This window comes from Caretta caretta, chromosome 2, assembly GCF_965140235.1.
Source record: "Caretta caretta isolate rCarCar2 chromosome 2, rCarCar1.hap1, whole genome shotgun sequence".
NCBI lineage: Eukaryota > Metazoa > Chordata > Testudines > Cheloniidae > Caretta > Caretta caretta.
Window position 1 is genome coordinate 230,554,930 of NC_134207.1, and position 26,977 is coordinate 230,581,906.

Sequence of the window (26,977 nt, forward strand, 5' to 3'; positions counted from 1 at the left end):
AATGGTCTCAAGTTGCAGTGGGGGAGGTTTAGGTTGGATATTAGGAAAAACTTTTTCACTAGGAGGGGTGGTGAAACACTGGAATGCGTTACCTAGGAAGGTGGTGGAATCTCCTTCCTTAGATATTTTTAAGGTCAGGCTTGACAAAGCCCTGGCTGGGATGATTTAGTTGGGGATTGGTCCTGCTTTGAGCAGGGGGTTGGACTAGATGACCTCCTGAGGTCCCTTCCAACCCTGATATTCTATGATTTTATGATACTTAAGAGTGCAAGAGTACTATTTGCTCTAACATGCTGAGGTGATAAATGGGAGGGAAAGCAAAACTTAAGAAAGAGCAAGTAACAAAATGTGTATGAGTCTTAAAAAAATATTCTAAGTTTTACAAAGTTTAATGGGCCAGTTGAGTATTCCTCCCCAATTCTTGTGCAAATTTAATGTATGCCTCATATGGCTTATCCAAAACTAACTGCATGTAACTTCACTGGCTTTTCTTACAGGCTTTCCTTCCACCTACTGCTGTAGATGTTCCGATATCTTATTTATTACCTAGTATCAGTGACTGCTGCATAGATACATAAGTAATATCAAGATTTGGGTACCCTCCATGAGGTACTTCATACAGTTTCAGACTTTCCCACATAGTTTCACTCTGTGAGCATAGACCAAAGAATGTTCAAGTAATAACTCAGGTTGTTACTTAATTTGAAAATTCTTTAAACATTTATGTGGTTTTTTTCTTTCCTTTTCCAACCTTCTTTAATATTTTTTACCTTCGGAGAACAAGAACTGCGTTTAAATGATTTTCTTTTCTTCCTCTTGCCACGTGAAGATACATGATGTACTGTGTTCCAGTGGCAGGGAGGAAGGCCAATTCCGGTTAAGCAATCGCTAAACTGGATCTTCATCCAGAACTCAAACAGAAACCTTTTAAAAACTAGAAAAAATGTTTTGGTTAGCATTTATCTTATTTCTGTGCAACTCAGCACCATCTGCCTTTGTCAGGAAGCAGATATATCAAAATATCATGAGCTATGCTACTCTTGTGGTATTTCTGACTCAACTCAAACAGCAAGTACTAGAAATATGATCCAAAAGCAAGATTTCCTGTCCAATTTTGCAACCCACACAGATTGGTATAAGTTCTAAATTTTGTGAGAACCTATTATTAGTCTCTTCTCCTAAGAGGGTGCAATTGCCCCAGAAATCAGCTTTTCATGCAAGCGGTAGCATTAGGGCCTTCCAGATGAGTGAGTGCCTGATTTGAGACAACTCTCCTACAATATAGAATCATAGAATCATAGAATATCTTTGGGTTGGAAAGGACCTTAGGAGGTCATCTAGTCCAACTCCCTGCTTATATCACGAGTTCATAACATTATAGACCAATAAAGGCTTATGTTTTGTTGCCAAATATATTGGAAAGTACTAAGTCAGTGCTGACACCTGGTTAGTACTTGTGGGACTGATTGTCACCAGCCCCTATGTGGAAGCACAATGTTGGGTGAACGTGCAAGGAGCCTTCCCACCCTTTTGTTCCCCGAAACAGGGCCCAGCCACAACTGAGACAGAAAGGGAGCATGGCTGTGATCACATCACATGGTGGTATAGTAGGCACATTCCCTCTGCTCTCCTATATGCACTGGAAGACATTATGCCTCTCTCCAGGATGATGTTTCAGGGTGCTCCTGTTGGAGATGTGCAGGTCTGTATTGCCTCCTGCTCAGGGCTGTGTCTGAAAGATGTAGTCTGCCCTTTAATAGCAGTGAAATCCCACTGCCCATATTTGAAATCTGCACTTGAGTTCATAATCATCCAGTTGCCATCTAAGTATTGGTAAGTGGTGTTAATTTAACAGCCTGGCAGACAGCACCCTCTGTGTACAGCACAGAGAAATAGCATAAAGCAACTGAGCTGGTATAAATCAAGTGTTTGAGAACTGAACCCTGTAGATGCAAAATTTATGAGCTGCAAATACTGGAGCATGTTAAACTAAAATCTACTATGTCTTGAATAGGCTTTGTACAGTACAGAAAATCAGGGCATTTTTCATGATTCGAACATGCTAGGCCAGATTCTCTCCTGTACTGAGATCTCTTCAGTGCAAGAGATTTGGGGCCATCAGGTAACCAGCTATGCCAGGGCTGAGTGGGCAGTTGGTATAGGAGCCTAATATATATCTCCAGCTCTGGAGTCTTTGCATCAGCAGACCCCTCCCACAGGGAGAATTCTCAGCTAGGAAGCTGTGGCCAGATCTGGTATCTTTGCACTGCCTGAGAGGTACAACAGGGAAAGTGGTTAGAACAGCAGGGGTGGGAGACTCTGGCCATTCTTTGTGGATTAGCGTTAAATCAGCTATAAAACATGACTGGTGCTTCACATGTTTTAAGTAATTCCCAAAACTTTTTGGCAGAATGACAATTGCAAATACCTGTGTTCATAGAAACAATGTTTAACTGTGAGCATGTGAGTAATGCCACTGAAATCAATGAGACTACTCACATGCTAGGGTCTCACTGTGCTTGGGTGTATTTGATTAGTAATCAAGAAGCAAGTACAGTAAAACACTTTTATCACTAAAGTGTTTGGGTTCTGCTACAATGAATGTCAAGTTAAAGTGGGTATCAGATTTTTCATCTTTTTCAGTTTCATTTAGCAAATGCATCTACAATAAATGTATAAAGCGGTATGATGAAAGCAATAATTGTACAGTGTGTGCTTTACTGCATATACAATTTTAAGGGTAAAATGCAGATGTTTGCAGAGTTTGACTAAATGTGGGGTTGTTTTTGTTTTTGCATGTGATTGAAGCTCAACCAAGTGAGAATCTAATAACTAACAAAGGTAGGACTCTTTTCTCACAAATAACTTCAAAGATAAATCCACATAAGTTCATAACTGTTATTTATTGTGTTTTCTGACATAATTACCATAAAATGCATTTCAGTGTCCTAAAATATTCATATATCTTGTTCATGCTTAAAGGCAGGACTCTCTCCCTCCTTAAGTGGAAGTGAGTTTTGAATAACGTTGGGGGGGGGGGGGCGGGGCAGCACGTGGGGTAAGGGTTATTCTTTTTCCATATTCTTCTTTCCATGGTGTCACTTCTTTACAGTCAAAAAAATACCTCTGCAAACTGAAAATATATTCAAACATAAAATACTGCCTTTCTGCTCCCCTGATCCTGGCCAGCCAGGGGCTAAATGACCCCCAGATTTCCCTTAGGTTATAGGCACCTATAAGGACTGTGGCACAGCCTGGGGATCCTGGAAAGTGCCATGTGCTCTGCCCCTCAGCCTGCCCTCTCTCCTCCCCAATATGCCCCTATGTGGAGGCCTCACAGGTGTAAATTGATTAGACCGAATGCTCCGCGCTCTCAGAGCTACACTCAACATAGGACTGTAGGTGGGCCCAAGGGGGTGGGAGAAGAAGGTGACTTTAAGTTCATCCCTAGCATGACTGAGAGCTACCTATGACCCCATGGGGCTGTTGTGGCGTCTCAGGATAGCTGAAGTGCATTGGCACACTGACTGTTTCCTCTTTGTCTCAGCCATTTTCTCCATGCTCAGAGCCAGGACGGGATTGACTTAGACAAAATATGGTAGGCTGAGGAAATTCTAGGCTGGGGAAATCATAGACTGGTTGAACTAGCTTTCTGGCCCTTTTTTGCTGCCCAAACAATGCACAGGGGGTATAGGATGGTTGAGGTACTTCAGAAAGAATTGATTCCTGATTTACATCAGTGTGAGTGAGAAGAGACTCAAGCCAATGTTTTTTCTCTAGTCTACTGCCTAATATCTATAATAACAATTGTCTCTCTAGTAATTATTTTGCATTTATTTTCAGAAGCACCTGCCCACAGCACAATTTGGATTCTAATTATTCTGGTCCTTATTCTAGTTGGAGTGGGCCTCACAACCTATTTCTTATTCAGGAAAAAAAGACAAAATAAACTACAAACAGATGCCGGCTTCAATAATGTGCTAATAGAACACAGAGATACTGTAACTGAAGTGAGTGACCCAAAGGATTCTGTGGACAAGAAAGAGCAAAATGAACACACTGTCATCTAGTGTGATAAAATAACTGAATCGCATGTCTGATTTTGAGGAAAAAATTATGTAACTGGAATGTTTTGAGCTCCACATATTTTGTATACCTACTAGCTGAGGAAATTATCCCTTTTGTAATTTTGAAAAAGTCCTCGAACAATTTCACAGGAGGAAGACTTTTGAACATATACAGTGTGACTAACTAACAAGTATGGCAAATAGACAACTGAAGAAAATTAAAATGAAACACATAGCTGTGTGAATTAACACGCAGGCATCTTTGGTTTTTAGAGTCTTGCATCACCATTACCCATAAAGAGTGTCAAGACCGCTGAATAGTGAGAATTCTCTCAGCAAAGCAGGTATCCTATAAATGTCACTCGAGAGATCCAGCTGTTTAGACTATACATCAGTTCAACCTTTAAAAGACTGTAGTGTTATTTCAGTCAAGATAACTTTGATATATATAATTTTATATTAATTTATATATATAAATTAGATATATAAAATAGATCACAATAATCTTACTTTCACACAAATTGTTTTACCCACTTTATTAGTTCAGTATTATAATCTTAGCTTGTGACTTTGTAATACGATTTCTGTAAGCTAATCAAATGTATGTCATGTGTGGATTAAAATATTTTTCTCACAATATATGAATAGGTGAAAGTCAAATGTAAATGGTTTTCCCTCATTCATACGTTCAGTTTCAGTTTTGTAAAATAAATAGGGCTGTTTATTTTGCTACAGGCTTACATTTTTATAAGATTCTATGACTATGAATGTTTTTGTATCAGCTTCAAATTAACAACATTAAATATGTAAACAAAATGATCTGTTACTTAGATAAGCAATGATGAGCTTAGCATGCAGAGATGCTGATCAAATGAAGCATTAACTTGTGAAATGGATTGGCTGAAACTGTGGGGGAACAATAAAGTATCTACAACATATGCCTGTCTAAAAAGAGAAATAAACAGTAGGGCAGATGCAAAATAAAGCTGTCTGTGCCCATTTTTATTTCAGTTTGACTTGGGTTGTGCATTTCATTATGCACATTCATAATGTTCATTTCATTCATTCATTCATTCATATTCATTTCATTCATTCCATGACTTTCTTTGGAAACTGTAACAATGCTTGAATTGAGATGCTCTGGACCAGTATGACATACCAACATTTCTTGGTAGCATTCCACCTGACAGCCATACTGGACTCTCTTACCTTTCTGTAAATCTTAGCACATCTGTGCCAGATTGCAGAAAGACCTGTGTCCAAGGAACAAGAGAGAGCGGGATATCAAGTGTTCTGAGGAGAAAAACCTGCGAAACCGAACCCTCCTCAAAGCAGAGCCCCTGCTCTAGAACTCCTTTTCTATGCAAACCCTCTGAGCCAATGTCTAGCTACTTTTAAAACATGGTACACGATACACCTTTATTTGGCTTTTTCCAAATAATGACATTTTAGTTAGGGTCCTTCATTGTTTGGTGGCTGGGGAGGGGGCTTAGGGCAGAGTCAGTTTCTGTCTCTTTAAGGACCGGGTGAAAGGGTGTGTTTTATTTTCTTTTGTGGTGGCACCTGGGTGACATGGTGGTAGGTACCTAAGGTAACCCTCATGCTAAATAGGTAAAGACAGGTTTCTGCATTTCAAAAATTGGTCGTTATGTTTTTGAGGTGAAAAAGAACATGATTTTTAATCTGGATTTTCTATGGCAGGCAAAGTCAAAGGCCAGATCCTCACGTCACCAGGGTTTGAATCCCCTTCCTCTTGTTTAAAGGAGGTTTGCCTAGAGAAGTTTTGATCCAGATACATGAACAAAACAAAGACAAAGGTGCTCACAAACACACAAGTAGTTTAATGTCCCACAATGAAGAAACAGTAACTTACACCAGAAATAGAGAAAAAGGAAGCAGCACTTTTAAGTTCTTATGTAAGTTTAGAATACAGAGACCTGTTAGCAAGACTAGTAGAAACAGGAACTAGAAATACTGTGCCATCTGTTTCCTATCAAAACCAATAAGAACGGCCCTACTGGGTCAGACCAAAGGTCCAGCTAGCCCAGTATCCTGTCTTCCGACAGTGGCCAGTGCCAGGTGCCCCAGAGGGAATGAACAGAACAGGTCATCATCAAGTGATCCATCCTCTGTCGCTCATTTTATCAATAATGATAAAATTGCTTCCAATAGACAATAGAAAACAAATATTGGAAGTTCACATCGTAAAGTTCATAACATGAGACATCTCTGTAAGACTTAGAGTAGGAGGGACCCTCATTACTCCTTGGTTTCTGGCCTCAAACCCATTCCTTTTGTCATAGTCATGTACTTGTAAGCTAGTTCTGAGGTGGACGTAGCTTCATTTCAGACCCAGAGGTCTACAAAATGCTTTTTGATCTCAAGTGAAATTATGCTTTCCCTTGCAGCGCATCTTGCAAGAACTGACTTCATAATGGAATTGGTTGAAAATTTCATGAACATTTTTAAAATTTTTAGAAAAATAAATTGTCTACCCCTCAAAATAATTTGAAATTCAAAATATTTTAACGAGGTTGTCTTCATGGTTAAAGCTCATTTGCCCTTAATGTGGGAATTCAACTTATTTGTTGAGTATGAACAACACAGTGTATCCCCCCCTCATACCCCCAGTGTATGTTACACCACTTATTCTTTGAGCAAAGAATGCATTTTCTGATAATTTAATTTGAAAGGGGACCCTTTAAGAAATCAGCTCTGTTTGTGGCTGAAATCAGTGAGTCTATTGCTGTTCTCTCTCTTCAGCCATATGATAGTCCTCTTAGTTTGTGACAGTGTGGAGGCAACTTCCTGCTTAGCTGCCCTGCTGTTGTAAAAAGGGGCGTAGTGAAGCAGTCTGAAGCTGGCCTGGAGTGAACTTGTTGGTAGTCAGACAAGCAACAGGCAAAATCTTAACCTCCGTAGCTATTTTGTTTATCAGCATTTCTTTAGAATTCAGCAGCTTACCCAATGCCTCCCATTTTGCCAGGCTCCTTAAGGATTTTCCTTCCCTCTTGAGTTTATGTTGAGCTGTTATATCAGACAGCTTGTCTAATAAAGCTGTGTGGAGGATGGAAGGCCCATTTTGCAAAGAATTTTGAGATTTCAAAAACTGGCTTTTTTCTAAACTGGAACCACCCCTTTCTCCCCCCAACACCACATTGTGAAATTCTCCACAAAGTAGTCAGGTCAATTGAAACATTTCATTTTGATTCATACTTTTGTTTATTATTTTGTATGATAAGATATATTAATAATGTATCATACAAAACAGAAAACATTTTGAATGACGTTAGTTTGAAATAATTGAAATGTTTCATTCTGAAAATGTTATAATGCAATATTCTTCTGAAACAGAATTCCAGCTAAGTTGACCTGATTTCTCAAAGCATTTAAATGTTGATGGAATATGGTTCAAAGTTTCTCTAACCAATTATTTGTCTAATTCTTGCACTTGGACCTCTCCATTTCATTATTGCTGCATTGGTAAATCTGATTTTGGATTTTAATTCATGAGCACACAAATACCTACAGATACCTATCCACCTTTAATTCAAGTTACCGCTTCTCAAGTTACCTTGTACATGAGGAATTATAACTATGTAGATTAATTGTTGAGTCACAACTCTTCTAGCATGTAGACAGATCCATTATGTCCTGATTAGGTGTGTCACCACTGATTGCCAGGATCCAGTACAACTTTCCCTTCACCAAAGTGTGTCCTCATTGGTAGATGTGATGCCTTCACTCTCTAGCTAGCTGAATGCCTTTTGTCTTTTACATATTTTTCAAACAGTGCAATCTCTAATTGTGAGAACTAATTCACAAAAAATATAAAATAATGCATGCTATTTCCCCTCTTCATCTCCCCCACCCCTGCCTTCCTCATTTCATGCTGGAAGAAATGTTAAACATACTGTGTAAGTTTACTCTTGGCTTGCACAATGTAAACCAGGTAGCAGGTCTGGTGGTGGAAGGTCAGCTTTGTGGAGTTTGTGGTGAATCAAGACAGCACGTGGGGTGAAACTTTCAGAAGTACCTAGGAGCCTTAGTCTCTTTTTCAAAAGGAGGCTTTCTCTGGCAAATGGAGAACAAACTAAGATGAAGGCCAGCTGTAATGTTAGTGTTAGAACTTTAGTTATTTCCAAACATTTTGACATTCAGGATTTTGGTCTACAAGATTCTAAATTCCTAATTATTCAATTGCAGCATGGTCTAGGGGATAGGGTACATGACGGCGCAGCCCTGATGACTTGCCTTCTCTGCTAAAAAAGGTGTATTTTTTACCTCAAGGAAACTAACGTACATGAGCTATCCTGAGATAAAAACACAGGGAAGAATAGGCATTTTTGTTTTGCCGTGAGATAAACTATGCAAGGTCAACCCCAGGCAGATGTATCGTGCTGACCTGGCTTAGCTTACTTCATGATACAACTAAAGTGCCTTGTCTTCATTTTAATATATCTGATGCATGTTAATTACCTTGAGGTAAAATATATATATTTTTAAAGTAATGACAAGGCCTAGGAGTCAGAAGACCTGTTTTCTATTCTCTGCTCCACCACTGGCTTTCTAAGTATGTTTTTGAGAATTAATGTTCATTTTTTAAGGAAAGGGAACAGCTTTGCTCTTTTATTCTGTTTGCTCCCCGATATCTTCACCAGAGAGTTGATTGACCTGACAGTCCAACAACTGATTCATCTGTAAAACTAAGATATGTCCAGAAAAACAGTATTGATCTGACATTACTTTATTGCCTGCATTTCTCTGGAAGGAAACTTTGTTCTTAGGAGCAAAGTTTACACTGTGAATTTGAGTTATTTTAAAAAGCCACATGTGACAGGATATTTCCTTATTTAGAGCCCAGAGCTTTCCCCTGATCTATCAGCCTTTTGAAACTGAGGAGGACCTGCCACCTAGCTTGTCTGAGAAGGATTTTATTGACAGCAACTAATTACAACGCATCTCTTGGTGGAAAGGAGTTAAACATTTGTGATGACTCTCTCCATGTTGCTGGTTTTTCTCACTATTATTCATAGTGCTTTGCAACTACTGGGTAAGTCCTTGTTTTGTCTCCGCGATAAGAGAGGATATGAAAGTGCTTCCCCTTCTTGTGCTTTTCCTTTGACACTCTGGTCCAGTCTGTTTATTTTGAATTTATTATTAATCCTAATTTGAGTGGTTTAAAGAAATGGGCTAGAGATGCTTATCCAGATGTGTTGGATCCGTCTCAGAAGAAGGTAAATATTTACGGAAGCAGCAGGGTCCAGGCCTAACAGGGGAGCAGAAGTAACAGCAGAGGCAGACACACTCAGGTATGATCTTGAAGTTTCCTGTAGGATCTGATTTAATCAGCAACACATATCTATATAAAAGAATAAAATGTATTGGATGTGTACCTTCTTCCACTTTAGATGAGCTTGTAAAAGAAAAGATATGACTTGCAAATAAATAATTGAACGTTAAAGTGGGGCTATGTGGCTGTTGTTAGAAATATATAAGCTTGCGTGTAAGAACGTATCAAAGATATAGGCAGAAACTGGTTGTGGGCATTGACACGGGGCAGAGTTAAGGTTGTATGTGCATATTTAACTCTGAATAAGAACTTTCGGGCCAGATCATGGTTGGCCCTGCATTGATGGACTGGGGATGAAGAAAGGGTGCAAGCAGCCTTCCCCTATCCTTCAGTGGACCCCTGCGCAGGGATTGGACACAATATAACTTCTAAGTAGAGCTACTGCTCCTTATTAGCACTGCCAGATGCCATAGCCACCCAAAAGCGTGGCTTAAATGAGGATAGAGCCTGGCTTTCACCATCACCCACCAGAGTCGATTTAAAAGGGTTGCAAAGCTGCAGCTGAAGTGTGAATTTCACTGGTATCCCAAGAGGAACTAATCATAGAATCATAGAATATCAGGGTTGGAAGGGACCTCAAGAGGTCATCTAGTCCAACCCCTGGCTCAAAAGCAGGACCAATCCCCAATTAAATCATCCCAGCCAGGGCTTTGTCAAGCCTGACCTTAAAAACTTCTAAGGAAGGTGTCATAAATATAAAGGGAAGGGTAAACCCCTTTGAAATCCCTCCTGGCCAGGGGAAAGCTCCTCTCACTGTAAAGGGTTAAGAAGCTAAAGGTAACCTCGCTGGCACCTGACCAAAATGACCAATGAGGAGACAAGATACTTTCAAAAGCTGGGAGGAGGGAGAGAAACAAAGGGCCTGTGTCTGTCGGTATGCTGGTCTTTGCAGGGACAGAACAGGAATGGAGTCTTAGAACTTTTAGTAAGTAATCTAGCTAGGTATGTGTTAGATTATGATTTCTTTAAATGGCTGAGGAAAGAATTGTGCTGAATAGAATAACTATTTCTGTCTGTGCATCTTTTTTGTAACTTAAGGTTTTGCCTAGAGGGGTTCTCTATGTTTTTGAATCTAATTACCCTGTAAGATATCTACCATCCTGATTTTACAGGGGGGATTTCTTTATTTCTATTTACTTCTATTTTTTATTAAAAGTCTTCTTGTAAAAACTGAATGCTTTTTCATTGTTCTCAGATCCAAGGGTTTGGGTCTGTGGTCACCTATGCAAATTGGTGAGGCTTTTTATCCAACATTTCCCAGGAAAGGGGGGGTGCAAGTGTTGGGAGGATTGTTCATTGCCCTTAAGATCCAAGGGTCTGGGTCTGGGTCTGTAGTCACCTAGGCAAATTGGTGAGGCTTTTTACCAAACCTTGTCCAGGAAGTGGGGTGCAAGGTTTTGGGAGGTATTTTGGGGGGAAGGACGCGTCCAAACAGCTCTTCCCCAGTAACCAGTATTAGTTTGGTGGTGGTAGCGGCCATTCCAAGGATAACGGGTGTAATATTTTGTACCTTGGGGAAGTTTTGACCTAAGCTGGTAAAGATAAGCTTAGGAGGTTTTTCATGCAGGTCCCCACATCTGCACCCTAGAGTTCAGAGTGGGGGAGGAACCTTGACAGAAGGAGATTCTACCACCTCCTTAGGTAACGCATTCCAGTGTTTCACCACCCTCTTAGTGAAAAATTTTTTCCTAATATCCAACCTAAAGCTCCCCCACTGCAACTTGAGACCATTACTCCTTGTCCTGTCCTCTTCTACCACTGAGAATAGTCTAGAACCATCCTCTCTGGAACCACCTCTCAGGTAGTTGAAAGCAGCTATCAAATCCCCCCTCATTCTTCTCTTCTGCAGACTAAACAATCCCAGTTCCCTCAGCCTCTCCTCATAAGTCATGTGTTCCAGACCCCTAATCATTTTTGTTGCCCTTCGCTGGACTCTCTCCAATTTATCCACATCCTTCTTGTAGTGTGGGGCCCAAAACTGGACACAGTACTCCAGATGAGGCCTCACCAATGTCGAATTGAGGGGAACGATCACATCCCTCGATCTGCTCGCTATGCCCCTACTTATACATCCCAAAATGCCATTGGCCTTCTTGGCAACAAGGGCACACTGCTGACTCATATCCAGCTTCTCATCCACTGTCACCCCTAGGTCCTTTTCCGCAGAACTGCTGCCTAGCCATTCGGTCCCTAGTCTGTAGCTATGCATTGGGTTCTTCCGTCCTAAGTGCAGGACCCTGCACTTATCCTTATTGAACCTCATCAGATTTCTTTTGGCCCAATCCTCCAATTTGTCTAGGTCCCTCTGTATCCTATCCCTGCCCTCCAGCGTATCTACCACTCCTCCCAGTTTAGTATCATCCGCAAATTTGCTGAGAGTGCAATCCACACCATCCTCCAGATCATTTATGAAGATATTGAACAAAACTGGCCCCAGGACCGACCCCTGGGGCACTCCACTTGACACCGGCTGCCAACTAGACATGGAGCCATTGATCACTACCCGTTGAGCCCGACAATCTAGCCAACTTTCTACCCACCTTATAGTGCATTCATCCAGCCCATACTTCTTTAACTTGCTGACAAGAATACTGTGGGAGACCATGTCAAAAGCTTTGCTAAAGTCAAGAAACAATACATCCACTGCTTTCCCTTCATCCACAGAACCAGTAATCTCATCATAGAAGGCGATTAGATTAGTCAGGCATGACCTTCCCTTGGTGAATCCATGCTGACTGTTCCTGATCACTTTCCTCTCATGTAAGTGCTTCAGGATTGATTCTTTGAGGACCTGCTCCATGATTTTTCCGGGGACTGAGGTGAGGCTGACTGGCCTGTAGTTCCCAGGATCCTCCTTCTTCCCTTTTTTAAAGATGGGCACGACATTAGCCTTTTTCCAGTCATCCGGGACTTCCCCCGTTCGCCACAAGTTTTCAAAGATAATGGCCAATGGCTCTGCAATCACAGCCGCCAATTCCTTTAGCACTCTCGGATGCAACTCGTCCGGCCCCATGGACTTGTGCACGTCCAGCTTTTCTAAATAGTCCCTAACCACCTCTTTCTCCACAGACTAGTGGAGAAAGACTATTCTTATTATACCTTATTATTAGTACTAAGTAGCACCTCAAGGCCCTAACTAGCATTGGGGCCACTATGCTAAGCACTTTATAAACACATAGTAAGAAATGGTTTCTGTCAATTTGAAGCTTACCATCTAAATACACAAAACTGACAGTGCCAAGGTTCCTCCCCCACTCTGAACTCTAGGGTACAGATGTGGGGACCTGCATGAAAAACCTCCTAAGCTTATCTTTACCAGCTTAGGTCAAAACTTCCCCAAGGTACAAAATATTCCACCCGTCGTCCTTGGATTGGCCGCTACCACCACCAAACTAATACTGGTTACTGGGGAAGAGCTGTTTGGACGCGTCTTTCCCCCCAAAATACTTTCCAAAACCTTGCACCCCACTTCCTGGACAAGGTTTGGTAAAAAGCCTCACCAATTTGCCTAGGTGACTACAGACCCAGACCCTTGGATCTTAAGAACAATGAACAATCCTCCCAACACTTGCACCCCCCCCCCTTTCCTGGGAAATGTTGGATAAAAAGCCTCACCAATTTGCATAGGTGACCACAGACCCAAACCCTTGATCTGAGAACAATGAAAAAGCATTCAGTTTCTTACAAGAAGACTTTTAATAAAAATAGAAGTAAATAGAAATAAAGAAATCCCCCCTGTAAAAACAGGATGGGAGATATCTTACAGGGTAATTAGATTCAAAAACATAGAGAACCCCTCTAGGCAAAACCTTAAGTTACAAAAAAGATACACAGACAGAAATAGTTATTCTATTCAGCACAATTCTTTTCTCAGCCATTTAAAGAAATCATAATCTAACACATACCTAGCTAGATTACTTACTAAAAGTTCTAAGACTCCATTCCTGGTCTATCCCCGGCAGAGAACAGCATATAGACAGACACACAGACCCTTTGTTTCTCTCCCTCCTCCCAGCTTTTGAAAGTATCTTGTCTCCTCATTGGTCATTTTGGTCAGGTGCCAGCGAGGTTACCTTTAGCTTCTTAACCCTTTACAGGTGAGAGGAGCTTTCCCCTGGCCAGGAGGGATTTCAAAGGGGTTTACCCTTCCCTTTATATTTATGACAGACAGAGTAGAAGAAAATGATTTATTATTATTCCCATTGTAAAGCTGGAAAACTGAGGCACAGAGAGATTAAATGACTTGTTCAATGTCACACAGGAAAATGGTGGGCAATTGACCCCATATCTCCTGATCCTAGTCCAGTACCTTAGTCAAAAGACCATCTTTCTTCACAGACCTTGATTACTCGGAGTTTTCCAGATCCTGCTCTGTGGTTTCTTCAACATTCTTCACCACAGAGCTGTGATGTTAAAACACAATCTAGCCCTCAGGAGTGGAAATCACTGGGAGCTGTGTGTGTTCTGGAGCTCTGAAAATGAGACTAATTCCATTTAGATGCCTAAATGTGGATTTAGAACCCTAATTTTGGACACACACATTTGAAATATTTAGTGATCATGTAGCATAATTCCTCTTCAGTTTTAACTATACTTAATAGAATGTTTGGTAACAATAGTTGTCTATAGAGTTCTGTTCTATAAGAAATTCTGTTGTCACACTACAACTGCAGCATGGACTTGTGGGCAATGGACTTGTTTAAAATCACTGATCAGAGGTAGGGCTGAAAGGGCCAGGGTCCATTATACATCTAAAAGAGGTTATTTTTATTTAAAAATTCCATAAAGGTGTATTCAGTATATTCATTTGATTTAGAAAAGTTAAGATAACAAGATACACCTCTCATCTATACGGGTGATTCAGGCAATTGACCCCCTTACTCCCGCCCCATCATTAGTTTTTTGTTTTGTTTTAGCTATTTAAAAACAATTTGCCGTCTTACTTCATTCTTCTCAGTGGAAGCTAAGAGGCCCCTGGTACTGACCACACAGGAATACACAATGAAAACAAATAAATGAGAAAAAGGCTTCCTCAGCTGATGCTCAGGCTCTTGGCAGCCTTGTCACTCATTCTGAGAGTTCGGATGGATCCTCCTCAGCTGGGTTGTGGTTTGGGGGTAATTGTTCTGCCTTGTCACAAAGGGGCTTCTGTGGCAGCCGCTCTGCCTCTTCTGTTGCTGAATTCCCCTTGTTGGAGCTGAGCAGGGAAGGAACAGCCAGCGGGAGCAGGTGGTGGCAGCATGTGAGGCAGCTCAGAACTGTCCGCAGGCTCCTCCAGCCAGACTCAACCATCTGGAAAGAACTCCCCTTACCCACCACCGAGCAACCATAGCCCTCAAGTAACAACTTAGCTACCCTCCCACTCCAAAACCCGAACACCCAGCCGTCACCCAACAGCACTCTGTTTACACCCAAAGAACACCCAGATACCCGAATCTCCTATCTACTCCAGATGACCTAACACTATGTCCTGCCCCGTGTCTTATCCTTGACATAGCTTGGAGCAGGGTGTGCTGACCATAAAATGAGATTTATGGTTATATGCAAATTATTTACAAATATAAAAATTAGCTCATTGAATAATTTGTATACAATGCCACACACAAGCTCCTTCAACACTTGTGTAAGCTCCAGAGCTAGAAGGCTTAGGGAGATGGAACACAGCTCTTTCTATAGAGGAAATGCCAGTTCTAGCCTTACCTATTTATGTGAATTGTAATGTTTCTTAACCATACTTCCACATTGTGTGTTTCGTTGCTGTAGTTGGAATTTGCCTATCATCTGATTGTATAAGTTATATTAGACTCTTGCTGTAACTGCACTAATGAAAGGACATAGGAAATTGGATAACAAGCTATTATTTTTGTATGCAGTGTAGTTGTAGCCATGTCAGCTCCAGGACATTAGAGAGACAAGCTTTAATTGGACCCACTGCTGCTGGTGAGAGAGAGACAAGCTTTCAAGCCACACAGAGCTCTTCTTCAGGTCTGGGAAAGGTGCTCCCAGTGTCACAGCAAAATGCAAGGTGGAACAGATTGTTTAGCTAGCCTAAGCAATTAGCACATATTGTAAGGGACCATTCAAGGCAGAGTGGCCTGTTAACACCTCTGCAGTCATGGGACAAAAAGAGAGGGTTAGTGGGTTACAGATTTTTGTAATAAGCAATAAATGCCGTGTGTCTGTTCAGCCCATGATTTTTACTGTCTAGCAGAGTTATGAATTTAAGCTCCCAGACACTTTTTTTGAAAATGTTGTGCAGGTTTCCTTTCAGGATGAGGCCTGCTAGGTAAGATATAGTGTGATCGTTTTGTGAGAAGTGTTCACCCACAGGTGATAGGGTATTTTTGTCTTTTATCATTTTCCTGTGTGAGTTCATTCGAGAGCGCAGTGATTGTCTGGTGTCACCCACATAGTTATTATTGAGGCATGATTTAGTGCATCCAGAAAAGCTTCTTGGAAGAAGTGTTTTTTTCGGGACAAAGTTAAAGGAAAAAAGAAAGTTCCATTATAATTATTGCTTTGTTAAAATGTGGTATAATATAAATTGTTACATTTCTTCTTTGCTTGATTGGCTCTTCGTGTTGTGTATGCACAAGTCACACCTGATATTTTTTTTCCCTTTCCTACTCAGGCTCCTGAAGATACTGCCTCTGTGACTATAAGTGGACTTGAACCCACAATCACTTGCCATGAGTAAAAGGCCCACTCTTGATTCAATAAAGCAACACCCCCACATATGCTTATGGTTTTCCCCTCAGCCTCTCTCCACCCAAACACATTAATTATTCTCATTTTGTTTTGCAGATAATGAAATATTTTTAATATATAATAAAGACCTCAAGCGCTGTGTACAGGCTCACAGTTCTAGCTCCATCACAACTGCCACTTGCAACCAGGATACTGAGTCACAAAAATTCAGGTGGGTCTCTGATCACCAGCTTATGAGTGTAGCATTGAGGCCATGCTTGGGAGTGCCTTCAAAGAAAGACCAGGTGATAATCACTCTGTATCCCTGTAACAAGACAAGTGAACTCCAACACTGGGAATGCAGAAATGAAACCCTTCTTGCAATCCAAGGAGAAGATTTGTTTTTTAACTCTGGCAGCAGAGAAAAAGGAAATCTTATGCTGCAGAAGGAATCAGATGTGAGGAGTAAGTGGAAGATCTATGGAACCACAGATGATTTGTGCTCTCAGGGCTATGAAGGTAAAGTCTGAAAATTAATCTTTTCATTGTTCTGAACTAATTTATTTATGTGTCAGAGTAATTTGATTTATATTCATCTGATCGTATAATCAGCCACACTCAGTTCTCCTATGAGACTATGGTAGAGCATGACTGGTGGTTTATACATCCCAATCCTGCAAATACACTCTTCACTTTACACACGAATCATAACCATGATATGATTTGTTCAGCACCATGAAGGAAAAATGTGTTGTCTGTAAAGCAAAAATGGAATTAGATTATTTTTAATTATTAAGTGTAACTCTGTTAGTCTATTCAGCTGCAGTATACGTGCTAGTAAATTGCTTTGTAGTTACTGGATGAGAGGCACAAATTTATCTCTGCTTACTTCACACTTCAACATTGATGGCCCATTAATATCAGAAAAGAAAATCAATTCTGTGTACAGTTCCTCCAAATGCTTTAAGTGACTTTAGAAGATGAAAAGTCCTTTTAAGGGTGAACTGAAAAGATATTTACTTTAAAATGTACGATTATTAAAAATGAAGGTATATGAGGAACACAATTTTTTCAGTTCAAAGAAACTAATCTTAATATGAATTTAGTGAAAATAAGTAGGTGCTTCCACCAGCTCATGAGCATGAGTTCTGAAGGTTCAGTTTCCAGCTGCCAGGATGCATACGTTGAAGTGAACCGTAGCTCATGAAAGCTCATGCTCAAATAAATGTGTTAGTCTCTAAGGTGCCACAAGTCCTCTTTTTCTTTTTACTGAACAAATGTATAAGTCACACAGTGTTTCCTGGACTGTCTTATGCTGCTCTGAGAGTAACAGTGGGCCATCAGTGACCATGCATGCAGTGGCCCTCCCACATGTGATACAGAGGATTAGAGAGTTGGGCAATCAAGCTTCCTTATTTTTATTACTATTTCTATACTGACTTCTATCATTTTGTATCCTCAGATTTGTTTACATGGCTAGGAAATGCCAATGGGGCACCCTGCGTATTCCCTTTCAAGCTGAGTGGTAAATGGTATGCTGAGTGTACAGATGCTGCCAGGTCAGATGGCTTGCTCTGGTGTGGAACAACTGCAGACTTTGACACAGACCAATTGTATGGATTTTGCCCATTAAAATGTAAGTTCTGAATGTTGATTTAGAATATATAATAGCACAATATTTAGGAAACAGAACAACACTGTTGAAATGTCACTGACAGTGTCATGTTCACAAGACAAAACTTGAACTGATTTATTTTGCATCATCCTCTACCTCCACCCTATAACATTTCTTACAGGGCACTAATGTAAAATCTAGTGCAATACAAGGTAGTCATATAAAATATTACCTGTGTGCATCTATAATTATAGAAAAAGAACTCTGGTTAATTGGGGACTGTTATCAACTGCAGAGTTTTGAGCAGCATCTCTAGGCAACTCTAAATTCTACTGTAGTCAGCATAAAACCACCAGTGTATCAGGCAGCCACTATCAGGGTATGTCTTCACTACCCACTGGCTCGGCAGGTAGTGATTGATCTATCGGGGATTGATTTATTGCGTCTTGTCTAGACGCGATAAATCGATTCCCGAATCGACACCTATACTCCACCTCGGCAGGAGGAGTAAGCAGAGTTGACGGGGGAGCCGCCGCGGTTCACTCGCCACCATGAGGACAGCAAGGTAACTCAAACTAAGATACTTCGACTTCAGATACGCGAATAGCATAGCGGAAGTTGAGTATCTTAGTTCGAACCCCTGCCCCAGTGTAGCCCAGGCCTCCGTTGCCTCAGGGGCTATTTCCCTCACTGCCAGCTATGGATAGCAGTAGTATATCACCTCTCCATCTTTGGCAGGCCTGCTGTGTTGGAGTTGCAGGTTGGGTGACCAGATGTCCTGATTTTATAGAGACTGTCCTGATATTTGGGGCTTTGTCTTATATTGGTGCCTATTTCTCCCCATCCTCTGTCCTGATTTTTCACACTTGCTATCTGGGCACCCTAGACATAGGAGCTGGCTATGCTAGATGTATATCCCCTTGGGAGATGTCAGCAGTCTCCTGCGTGGCACAAAGAGAATGGAATGGGACACAGAATCTGGGCCAACATGAGTAAGGGTTGTAGAATGAGGCCATTACAATCGTCCTGGAAAGCCACATACTCAGTTGAGAGCCATATGTAGGGTCAGGAAGGAATTTTCCCAAGGTCAGATTGGCAGTGACCTTGGATTTTTTCACCTTTCTTCACAGCATGTGGGTGCAGGTCACTTGCCAGGATTATCTGGTGTAGCTCACTTAATCATTTCCTGCCATTGCACAGGCCTCCAGCACTGGTGCATCTCGGTCCATCGTAGTCTCTGCCTGTAGCACATAGCAGTCTAGTCTCCTGTGGGTTGTAATACTTTGATTTTATTTCAGTTATTGTGCTTAGTGTGCTGGTACTGGGTGTTGGTGGTGGCGGCAGCCTGTGATTTACAGGAGGTTAGACTAGATGATCTCGTGGTCCCTTCTGGCCTTAAACTCTATGACTCTGTGACCCTATTAAAATGGATACATAAAATGGATACTGAGGTTAGAGAGAAGGTCACACTAGGAAGATGAACTATGAATTTGTAGAACATAATGCAAATACAATCTCAACCTTAATATTGCATCAATGTCATCATTTGCTGTTAATTTCCTTGCTTTTTCAGAATGAGAGAGAAAGTCAAAGACCAGATTCCCCAGTTTGCTCTGACTGTTTTGTGCCACTCCTGTGATGCAAAGCAGCTGTGAATTTGCCTTAACCAGCCAATGAACATCATAGTGCTGAATTTGGCCATAAAACTAAAAACCAGTAACTCCTTCCTGAGGGTGCAATGGCTGTTGGGTCAACTCTAATCCTTCCTTGGCCTGCCTGACCCCACCTCCCAAATATGGCAGCATGGGAATGCACAGGGAGCCACTCAAGAGTTGTGCTTTATCATGTATGAGAGTGTAGATACTGTGGGCATGAACCCCAAATTCTCATCTATTCTCTACTCCTTGTTGTGGAACCATGTTAAATCTATTATGACTAGGGCTGTATAGTGCCATGGAGGAAGGAGCAGGATTTGCACCATTGTATTTCTTTCTTTGGGAGATTGTCACATTTGAGCTATGAAACTGAATATATCAGGTGAAATCTTGGCCCTGTTGAAATCAGTGGCTCATCCCATTGACTTCAGTGGGGTCAGGATTTAATCCATGGAGCAAAATAACAGACTCCCACTTTTAAAGAGAGGATTCTGTTTTCTCTGTTGGAACAGCGCGACTTTACAAGTACACTCACAGTTAAATTTTATCATTCATTTTATATGCATTAGTCATAATAAATGGCAACATTGCATCCCACTTCTCTCATGCAGATAATGAAACTCACAGATTTTGGACTACAGACCCTTTTACAGGCATCCACTACCAGATAAACTTCCAATCAGCTCTTACATGGCGCCAAGTGTGGAAAAGCTGTCAGCAACAGAATGCAGAATTATTAAGTATCACAGAGATACATCAGCAAATGTATCTGAGAGGTGAATTACCAAAGCAATTCTGAGTGAAAACGAGTTATTTTTCTGTGTTGGATTGGATCACTAACTTTTTAGTGGTTTAATCACGTATTGTAATTAATAAGCGTATTGAATATTAGCAATATGTGCTAACGTGTAGGAAAAAAACCTAAACACAGAAAGTTATGTTTTTGAAACAAGATGTGGAATTACCATTCAAATGGCTTAGAAAGTATCTGATTCAATTCCCTTTACAGTAAATTCAAGGATTCCCATTGATTTAGTTGGGAGTTGGATCAACCTCAAAGAAAATTCAGGAAGTTCAGGAAATGTCCTTGATATGATAACACTGAAGGAAGAGCTATTTTGTTCATATTACACTAGATATTGCCATTTATAAGCTTACAGTACTGGAAATTCAGCTGTTCCTCATATAGCAATTCCAATACATACAACATTCCGGGAATTTCCTTTCATATAAAGCACCTGACTGGATTAACCCTGTCAGCAGCTCACATAAATATTGTGCACATAAATATCGGCTCTTTTTGAATGAAGCCTTTGAATGATTTTGCATCAAAACTTAGAGTGAATTTAGCAATAAAAATATAATTTGCAGCACTTAATGCCTTTCTTTGCCAAAGCTTATTGCAAACACTAAATGTTATGGTGAATGGCGTCAAATTCAGATCAAATAATAAGGTACTTGTATTTTTGTCATCCTCATCTCATAGATGACCAATAACTAAATTGCAATTAATGCTCAATTTTAAATAGTATATTTTAATAACAATTTAGCATATTTACTATGAGTCAACACAAAAAGCATGTTGACTTTTGGAAACCACTAAGCAGACAACTATTAGCTTCTTCAAAACATTGTGGCTGTAAAGTATTTTACAACAAATGTATGATGATGTATTTTCATTTCTTTTGGTTCTTTAGATTTGATTGATAGGATGAGATCGGCTCTCTGGATTGGGCTTAACAGTCTGAATTTCAACTATGGATGGCAATGGAGTGGTGGCAGTCCTTTCAGATATTTAAACTGGGCTCTAGGTAGGGGTAATTTTTAGAATGGTTTTAAGGATGAAAATCTGCAGCTAGAATGTTGAATGGATATCAGTTACAATTTTGTACTTTTCCCACATATAAATATAACATTTGTAATGAGAGCCATATGAATAGATCATAGTTGGAGCTGAGCTCCACTTTAAAGATCTGACAGTGGAGTTATGCTTTTAATGTGTAATCTGAAAATAAAAAAAAAACCAGAAATCATCATCTTAAGGAAACCAAGTTCATTAGAAAAGTAAGAGAAAATCCTATATCAAAAGTAAAATGCAATAAAATCCTATATAGCCTCTGTCTGGGTAACAGCTGGGCTGCATAAGGAATGTATTTAGAGGTAATGTTGAGCCAATTAAGACATCTAACATTCTCTTTGTGCCCCTTAAACTTCATCATTTCCATTTGACAACATCTCAATGTGTCAGCTCTCAGTGGCAGTGGGTTTTAGTCTCTCAGAGTTTTTCCTCCTTATTTTTGAGACTTTCTTCTCGTTTTTATCCTAAAGAGTCTTTGACCATGTGAGTTCCCGTGCATTTACATTCTAGCCCTGAAGTAATCTCTACTGTCGTCATAGTAACAATGATGTGGCTCAAATTCAAAACTCTTGTTATGATCTCAGCTGCCTCACAAACCCCAATTTTATTCAACATTATATTTGCTTCCTGAGCAAATATATTTGATTTTCTTTTCCCAAGCCTCACCAAGTCTTAAAGTTCCTTTAGAGTTGGAGTGTATGGCTACCTACCTTTCCTGACACCATGATTGGAGGAAGGCTCCAGAGTAGTCTGGCCTGCCTATATCTTCCCCAGGACTCCAGGGTTTGACTATTCCCTGCTGGTCCCATCAAACTTCATGCCCCACCTCGTTGATTCAAGGGGGCATTGTGCCTTGGCCTCATACAGCCTTCACCCAGGTTGTTTCTGCATTCCCTTGACAATGGGTCATATAGGTCAGTAATAAAATTCTCTTATTTCCAATAATTTTAGAAAATATGATTTTCCACTTATCTTCTTTTACTTTCTAAACAGTAAATAGAATTTATAAAAGGAATATGAATGTTTCCCCTAAATGCATACAATTTCTCTGTATTGTTAGTGTCTGATTATTCAAACACTGGGGTATATTCTTCTTTCAATACATACATATATAATTCCTAGCATGAGCCAGAATTATGCACAAGAATCAATAGGAGAATATGCAGTGCACAAAAATATTGGGCCAGATTGTGTCCTCAGATTTCATGAGAGAACATGAGGGCAGAATTTGTCTCATTAAGTTGACTGTTAAGCAGTAATATCAGTATGAACTGACCCCAGTTGAATATTACATCAGATGTTATGGAATTCATATTTTATCATACATGTTTAAGGGAACATTGACCAGTAAAGAGCTATTTTAACACATTTCTTTAGCTACAGTATAAAAATAATAATACCAGTGAAATGCTGAGTCCATAATCTATATGGGAAAAGGTACAAAAAAACATGAGGATTTGCACTGCCTACAAGGAAATTCACTGGTTTTGAATTCATTTCTTGAAGGAAACCCTTCTCTGGAACCTGAGAAAATGTGTTCAGTACTAAATCCTAGAGGAGGTGCTAAATGGGAAAACCGTGAATGTAATCAGAAAATTGGCTATATTTGTAAAAGGAAAAACTCCACTTTGGATTCTTTCTCTCTTCCTTCAGGTAGGTCAGTCAATAAAAATTATAGTAAAAGCTTTTTATTTAAATTGTATGGATTTGGTCTGCAGAGATCTGTCACAGAAATGCATTTTTATTTATATGAAATGACAAACTTGCTTCATCCAAGAGTAATTCTTTTTAAAAATCGCATATGTTCTATTTTGCTGGTTGCACAGAACAAACCATTCTACCCATTTCCCTGTTTTAGACACTCTAGGAAGTATACCATTATTTAATCAATCTAAAGTAGGTTGTCTAAACTTTGGCAACTTTTCTAGAACTCAGTGCACACCTAAATTTAAATGATTTATTTTTATTTTATTTTTATTTATAAAAACAGAGGTTACCATCTAAGCCAGGGGTGGCCAACCTGAGCAGAAGCCAGAATTTACCAACGTACATTGCCAAAGAGACACAGTAATACGTCAGCAGCCCCTCATCAGCTCCCCCCAACCTCCGCTCCCAGCACCTCCCTCCCACCGGCACCTTCCCCGCCCTCCCCGCAACTCCCGATCAGCTGATTTGTGGCATGCAGGTGGCTCCGGGGGAGGGAAAGGGGGGAGTAGCGAGGGCACTGCAGGCTCAGGGGAGGGGGCGGCAAGGGGTGGAGTGGGGGAAGGGCCTGTGGCAGAGCCAGGAGTTGAGCAGTGAGCACCCCCCGGCACATTGGAAAGTTGGCGCCTGTAGCTCCAGCCCTGGAGTTGGTGCCTATACAAGGAGCCGCATGTGACTCAGGAGCCACAGGTTGGTCACCCCTGATCTAAGCCATGGACATCCTGACATAATTTAACTTCACAAAGAAATAAAATGGATTGTGCTTCCCCGCATAAACCCAATAGGAGTTCAGGATGTTTAGCACCTGCTACAATGTGTTCTGGCCTTCCAAGAATGATTCCCCTTGACTTGAGTGGTCACTGGATCTGGGCCTTAGCAAGCAGCAGCATGATCACTGGAAGCCCTGTAAAGACTGCAGTATAGGCTCATATCACCTCCTGATAAAGTCAAATGGAATTTGTCCCTAGGTATTAGATCCTGTAACTGGCAAAGGGAAAGATTTACTGCAGCACCACTTTTCTGAGAAAAGAAAGACAGCTATCCTGTCTCCGACAAATTATTTATTGAGAACTGTCATAAATACAAAGGGAAGGGTAACAACCTTCCTGTATACAGTACTATAAAATCCTTCCTGGCCAGAGGCACAATATCCTTTTACCCGTAAAGCGTTAAGAAGCTCAGGTAACATGGCTGGCACCTGACCAAAAGGACCAATAAGGGGACAAGATACATTCAAATCTATGGGGGGGTGGGGGGAGGGAAGGCTTTTGTCTGTCCGTTCTGTGTGCTTGCCAGAGAGAAATCAAGAAAGCAGTCAATACAACTCCATTAGAATTAGTAAGCACTAACAAGGAAATGCATTAGTTTACTTTTGCTTTGGCTTGTGATTTTCTCTGTGCTGAGAGGAAGGTGTATTCCTGGTTTTATTTTTGTAACTTTAAAGTTTTGCCCAGAGGGAAATCCTCTATGTTTTAAATCTGATTGCCCTGTAAGATTAGCTTCCCTTCCAATTTTACAGAGGTGCTTCTTTTACCTTTTTTCTTTCTAATAAAGTTCTGTTTCTTTTAAAAGTGTGACTGATTTCTCTATTGTCCTAAGACCCAGGGGTTTGGGTCCATGATTACCTTGTAACCAATTGGTTAGGATATTATTCTCAAGCCTCCACAGGAAAGGGGGTGTAAGGGCTTGGGGGGATATTTTGGGGGGATAGGAACTCCAAGTGGTCCTTTTGCTGATTCTTTGTTAAATCACTTGTTGGTGGCAGCGTACCCTCCAAGGGCAAAGAGTTTGTGTCTTGCGGAAGTTTTACCCTAAGCTGGTAGAAATTAGCTTAGGAGGTCTTTCATGCAGGTCCCCACATCTGTACCCTAGAGTTCAGAGTGGGGAGGGAACCCTGACAAGAACCTATGATGTAGAAAGTAAACATATGCTGAGAGGTAATTGCTACTGTTGCAATAATATGCAAAACATAATTAGATGCAATGCATTATGTGAAAATATTACATCTGGAATTATAAAACATAATGTGTCCAAATTTGCACATTTTGCAATGTTGATGTTTTCAAACTCTGAAGTCCATTTGGCATTGATCCCATTTTTTTCTGTCTTGGTTGAATATGTTTATATTTTCTACACCAAATTCTGTGTATCATAGCAGATAGATCTAATAGCCTTAGATATTTAAATGTAGAATGAGAAAAAAATACTTCCAGTACCTTAACTCTTCTTTTATTTTTAATTAATTTCACAATTAATTTCAAATTTAACCACATTTACTCCAGGCTCTAACTTGAATTGTTCTGAAATATTTTTATTTATTTTAGAGTTCTCTGTATCTAGTAAATGCCCAGAGGGCTGGTTGCCATACACAGGTCACTGTTACATGATTCACAGTGAGCCCAAAATGTGGAAAGAAGCATTGACTTCCTGTACAAAGGAGGATGGTGATCTGGCCAGTATCCACAACATTGAAGAGCACAGCTTTATAGTGTCTCAACTTGGGTACAGTGAGTATTTCTACTGGGCAGTAATGTGCACATGTGGATCATTTTAAATATTAGAAATTTTGTAGCTTTTTAATGGTTTATATTTAATTTATATGGATATTTACAGGTAAGCACACACATAAATATACAGGTTTCAGAGTAACAGCCGTGTTAGTCTGTATTCGCAAAAAGAAAAGGAATACTTGTGGCACCTTAGAAACTAACCAATTTATCTGAGCATAAGCTTTCGTGAGCTACAGCTCACTTCTTCGGATGCATACTGTGGAAAGTGTAGAAGATCTTTTTATATACACACAAAGCAAGCTGAAGTGAGCTGTAGCTCACGAAAGCTTATGCTCAAATAAATTGGTTAGTCTCTAAGGTGCCACAAGTACTCCTTTTCTTTTTACATAAATATATATAAACTATGCCGGATGACTGATACTAACTTATCATCGCTGTTAATTTACAACAAATCTTTTGAAGGAAATCACAGCCCCAGTTACTGCAGCACTGGGTAACTGCAGGGGTCACAAAAGGAGCAGCTGATACTGCTGCTAAGTAGAATGATTTGCTTTCCTGGTGGTATTTCCTATCTCTTCTTGAATGAAGGGGGGAACATGAAATAGACATTAAAGTAGACAACATTACCAGTTTATCTGGAGTGGCTTTGTAATGCAATGTAACAATTTCAGCTCATCATCATAAAATCCTGCTCCTGAAGATTATTACAATGTAGATAAAAACATAGCCGAATTTATGTTCATAGAGCCAACTGATGAGCTGTGGATTGGTTTGAATGACCTCGGGATTCAAATATATTTTGAATGGAGTGATAAGATGCCTGTGACATACACAAAGTGGCTCCGTGGAGAACCAACCCATGCAAACAGCAGACAAGAAGATTGTGTTGTTATGAAAGGACAGGTGAAATAATGCAATTATATCTATGCATTAACATCATATTTTCTTTCTGTTTTTTATTTTTAATTAGATGTCCAAAAACTGGAGAACTTGTTTTAGAATAATACCATATGATGATATCTCTAGTTGCTCAATGAGTTTATGGTTTTAATTTTAGAGAAATTTAGATCTGTATTCAGATATGATAATGCATTTACTTCTCTAGCATATCCAGCAATCCTGGTAACTCTGCACCCCATGGTTCAAGACAACTCAATTCAACAGTTATAGCTTCTTTATAAATCAATTCATGAACTAGCTTCAGGGAAAAATAATAAGCATATTTCTTTTTACTTTTAAAGGAACATTAAAAAAAAAGCAGTCGTGTAAAGAACTTTAGTTCCTCTTAACTGATAATCTTTTTCCCAAACTGCCTTCAGGATGGATACTGGGCAGACAATGTTTGTGATAAGAAATTTGGATACATTTGCAAAAAGAATCCATTGCAAGACACTCCTGGAACAGTGGAGTACATTTGATACTGGCTGCCTGAAGGTAAGGACAAAATAAATTACATTTAGATCAGACAAAATCACCCTTGAAATAGCTTGGTATTTTTGTACTTTTGACTAGCAAGTTGCTCGTTTAT

The 26,977-nt window shown here is 40.2% G+C and overlaps 2 protein-coding genes across 2 annotated transcripts in view; both read left to right on the forward strand.

Annotated features, from left to right (window-relative positions):
* LOC125630820 (macrophage mannose receptor 1-like) overlaps positions 1-5,004 on the forward strand; it is an 87,334-nt gene extending 82,330 nt beyond the window's left edge. Inside the window, 2 exon segments of the mRNA XM_048836946.2 lie at positions 2,800-2,841; positions 3,844-5,004. Of these exon segments, the coding sequence (XP_048692903.2) occupies positions 2,800-2,841; positions 3,844-4,070 (269 nt within the window). The 3' untranslated portion in view covers positions 4,071-5,004.
* Positions 5,005-9,059: 4,055 nt separating this feature from the next.
* The window catches only part of LOC125630818 (macrophage mannose receptor 1-like), a 56,696-nt gene continuing 38,778 nt past the window's right edge, over positions 9,060-26,977 (forward strand). Inside the window, 10 exon segments of the mRNA XM_075124751.1 lie at positions 9,060-9,120; positions 16,225-16,626; positions 17,570-17,743; positions 19,989-20,153; positions 21,075-21,188; positions 22,742-22,888; positions 25,264-25,446; positions 26,195-26,352; positions 26,769-26,858; positions 26,860-26,883. Coding sequence (XP_074980852.1) covers positions 9,060-9,120; positions 16,225-16,626; positions 17,570-17,743; positions 19,989-20,153; positions 21,075-21,188; positions 22,742-22,888; positions 25,264-25,446; positions 26,195-26,352; positions 26,769-26,858; positions 26,860-26,883 — 1,518 coding nt within the window.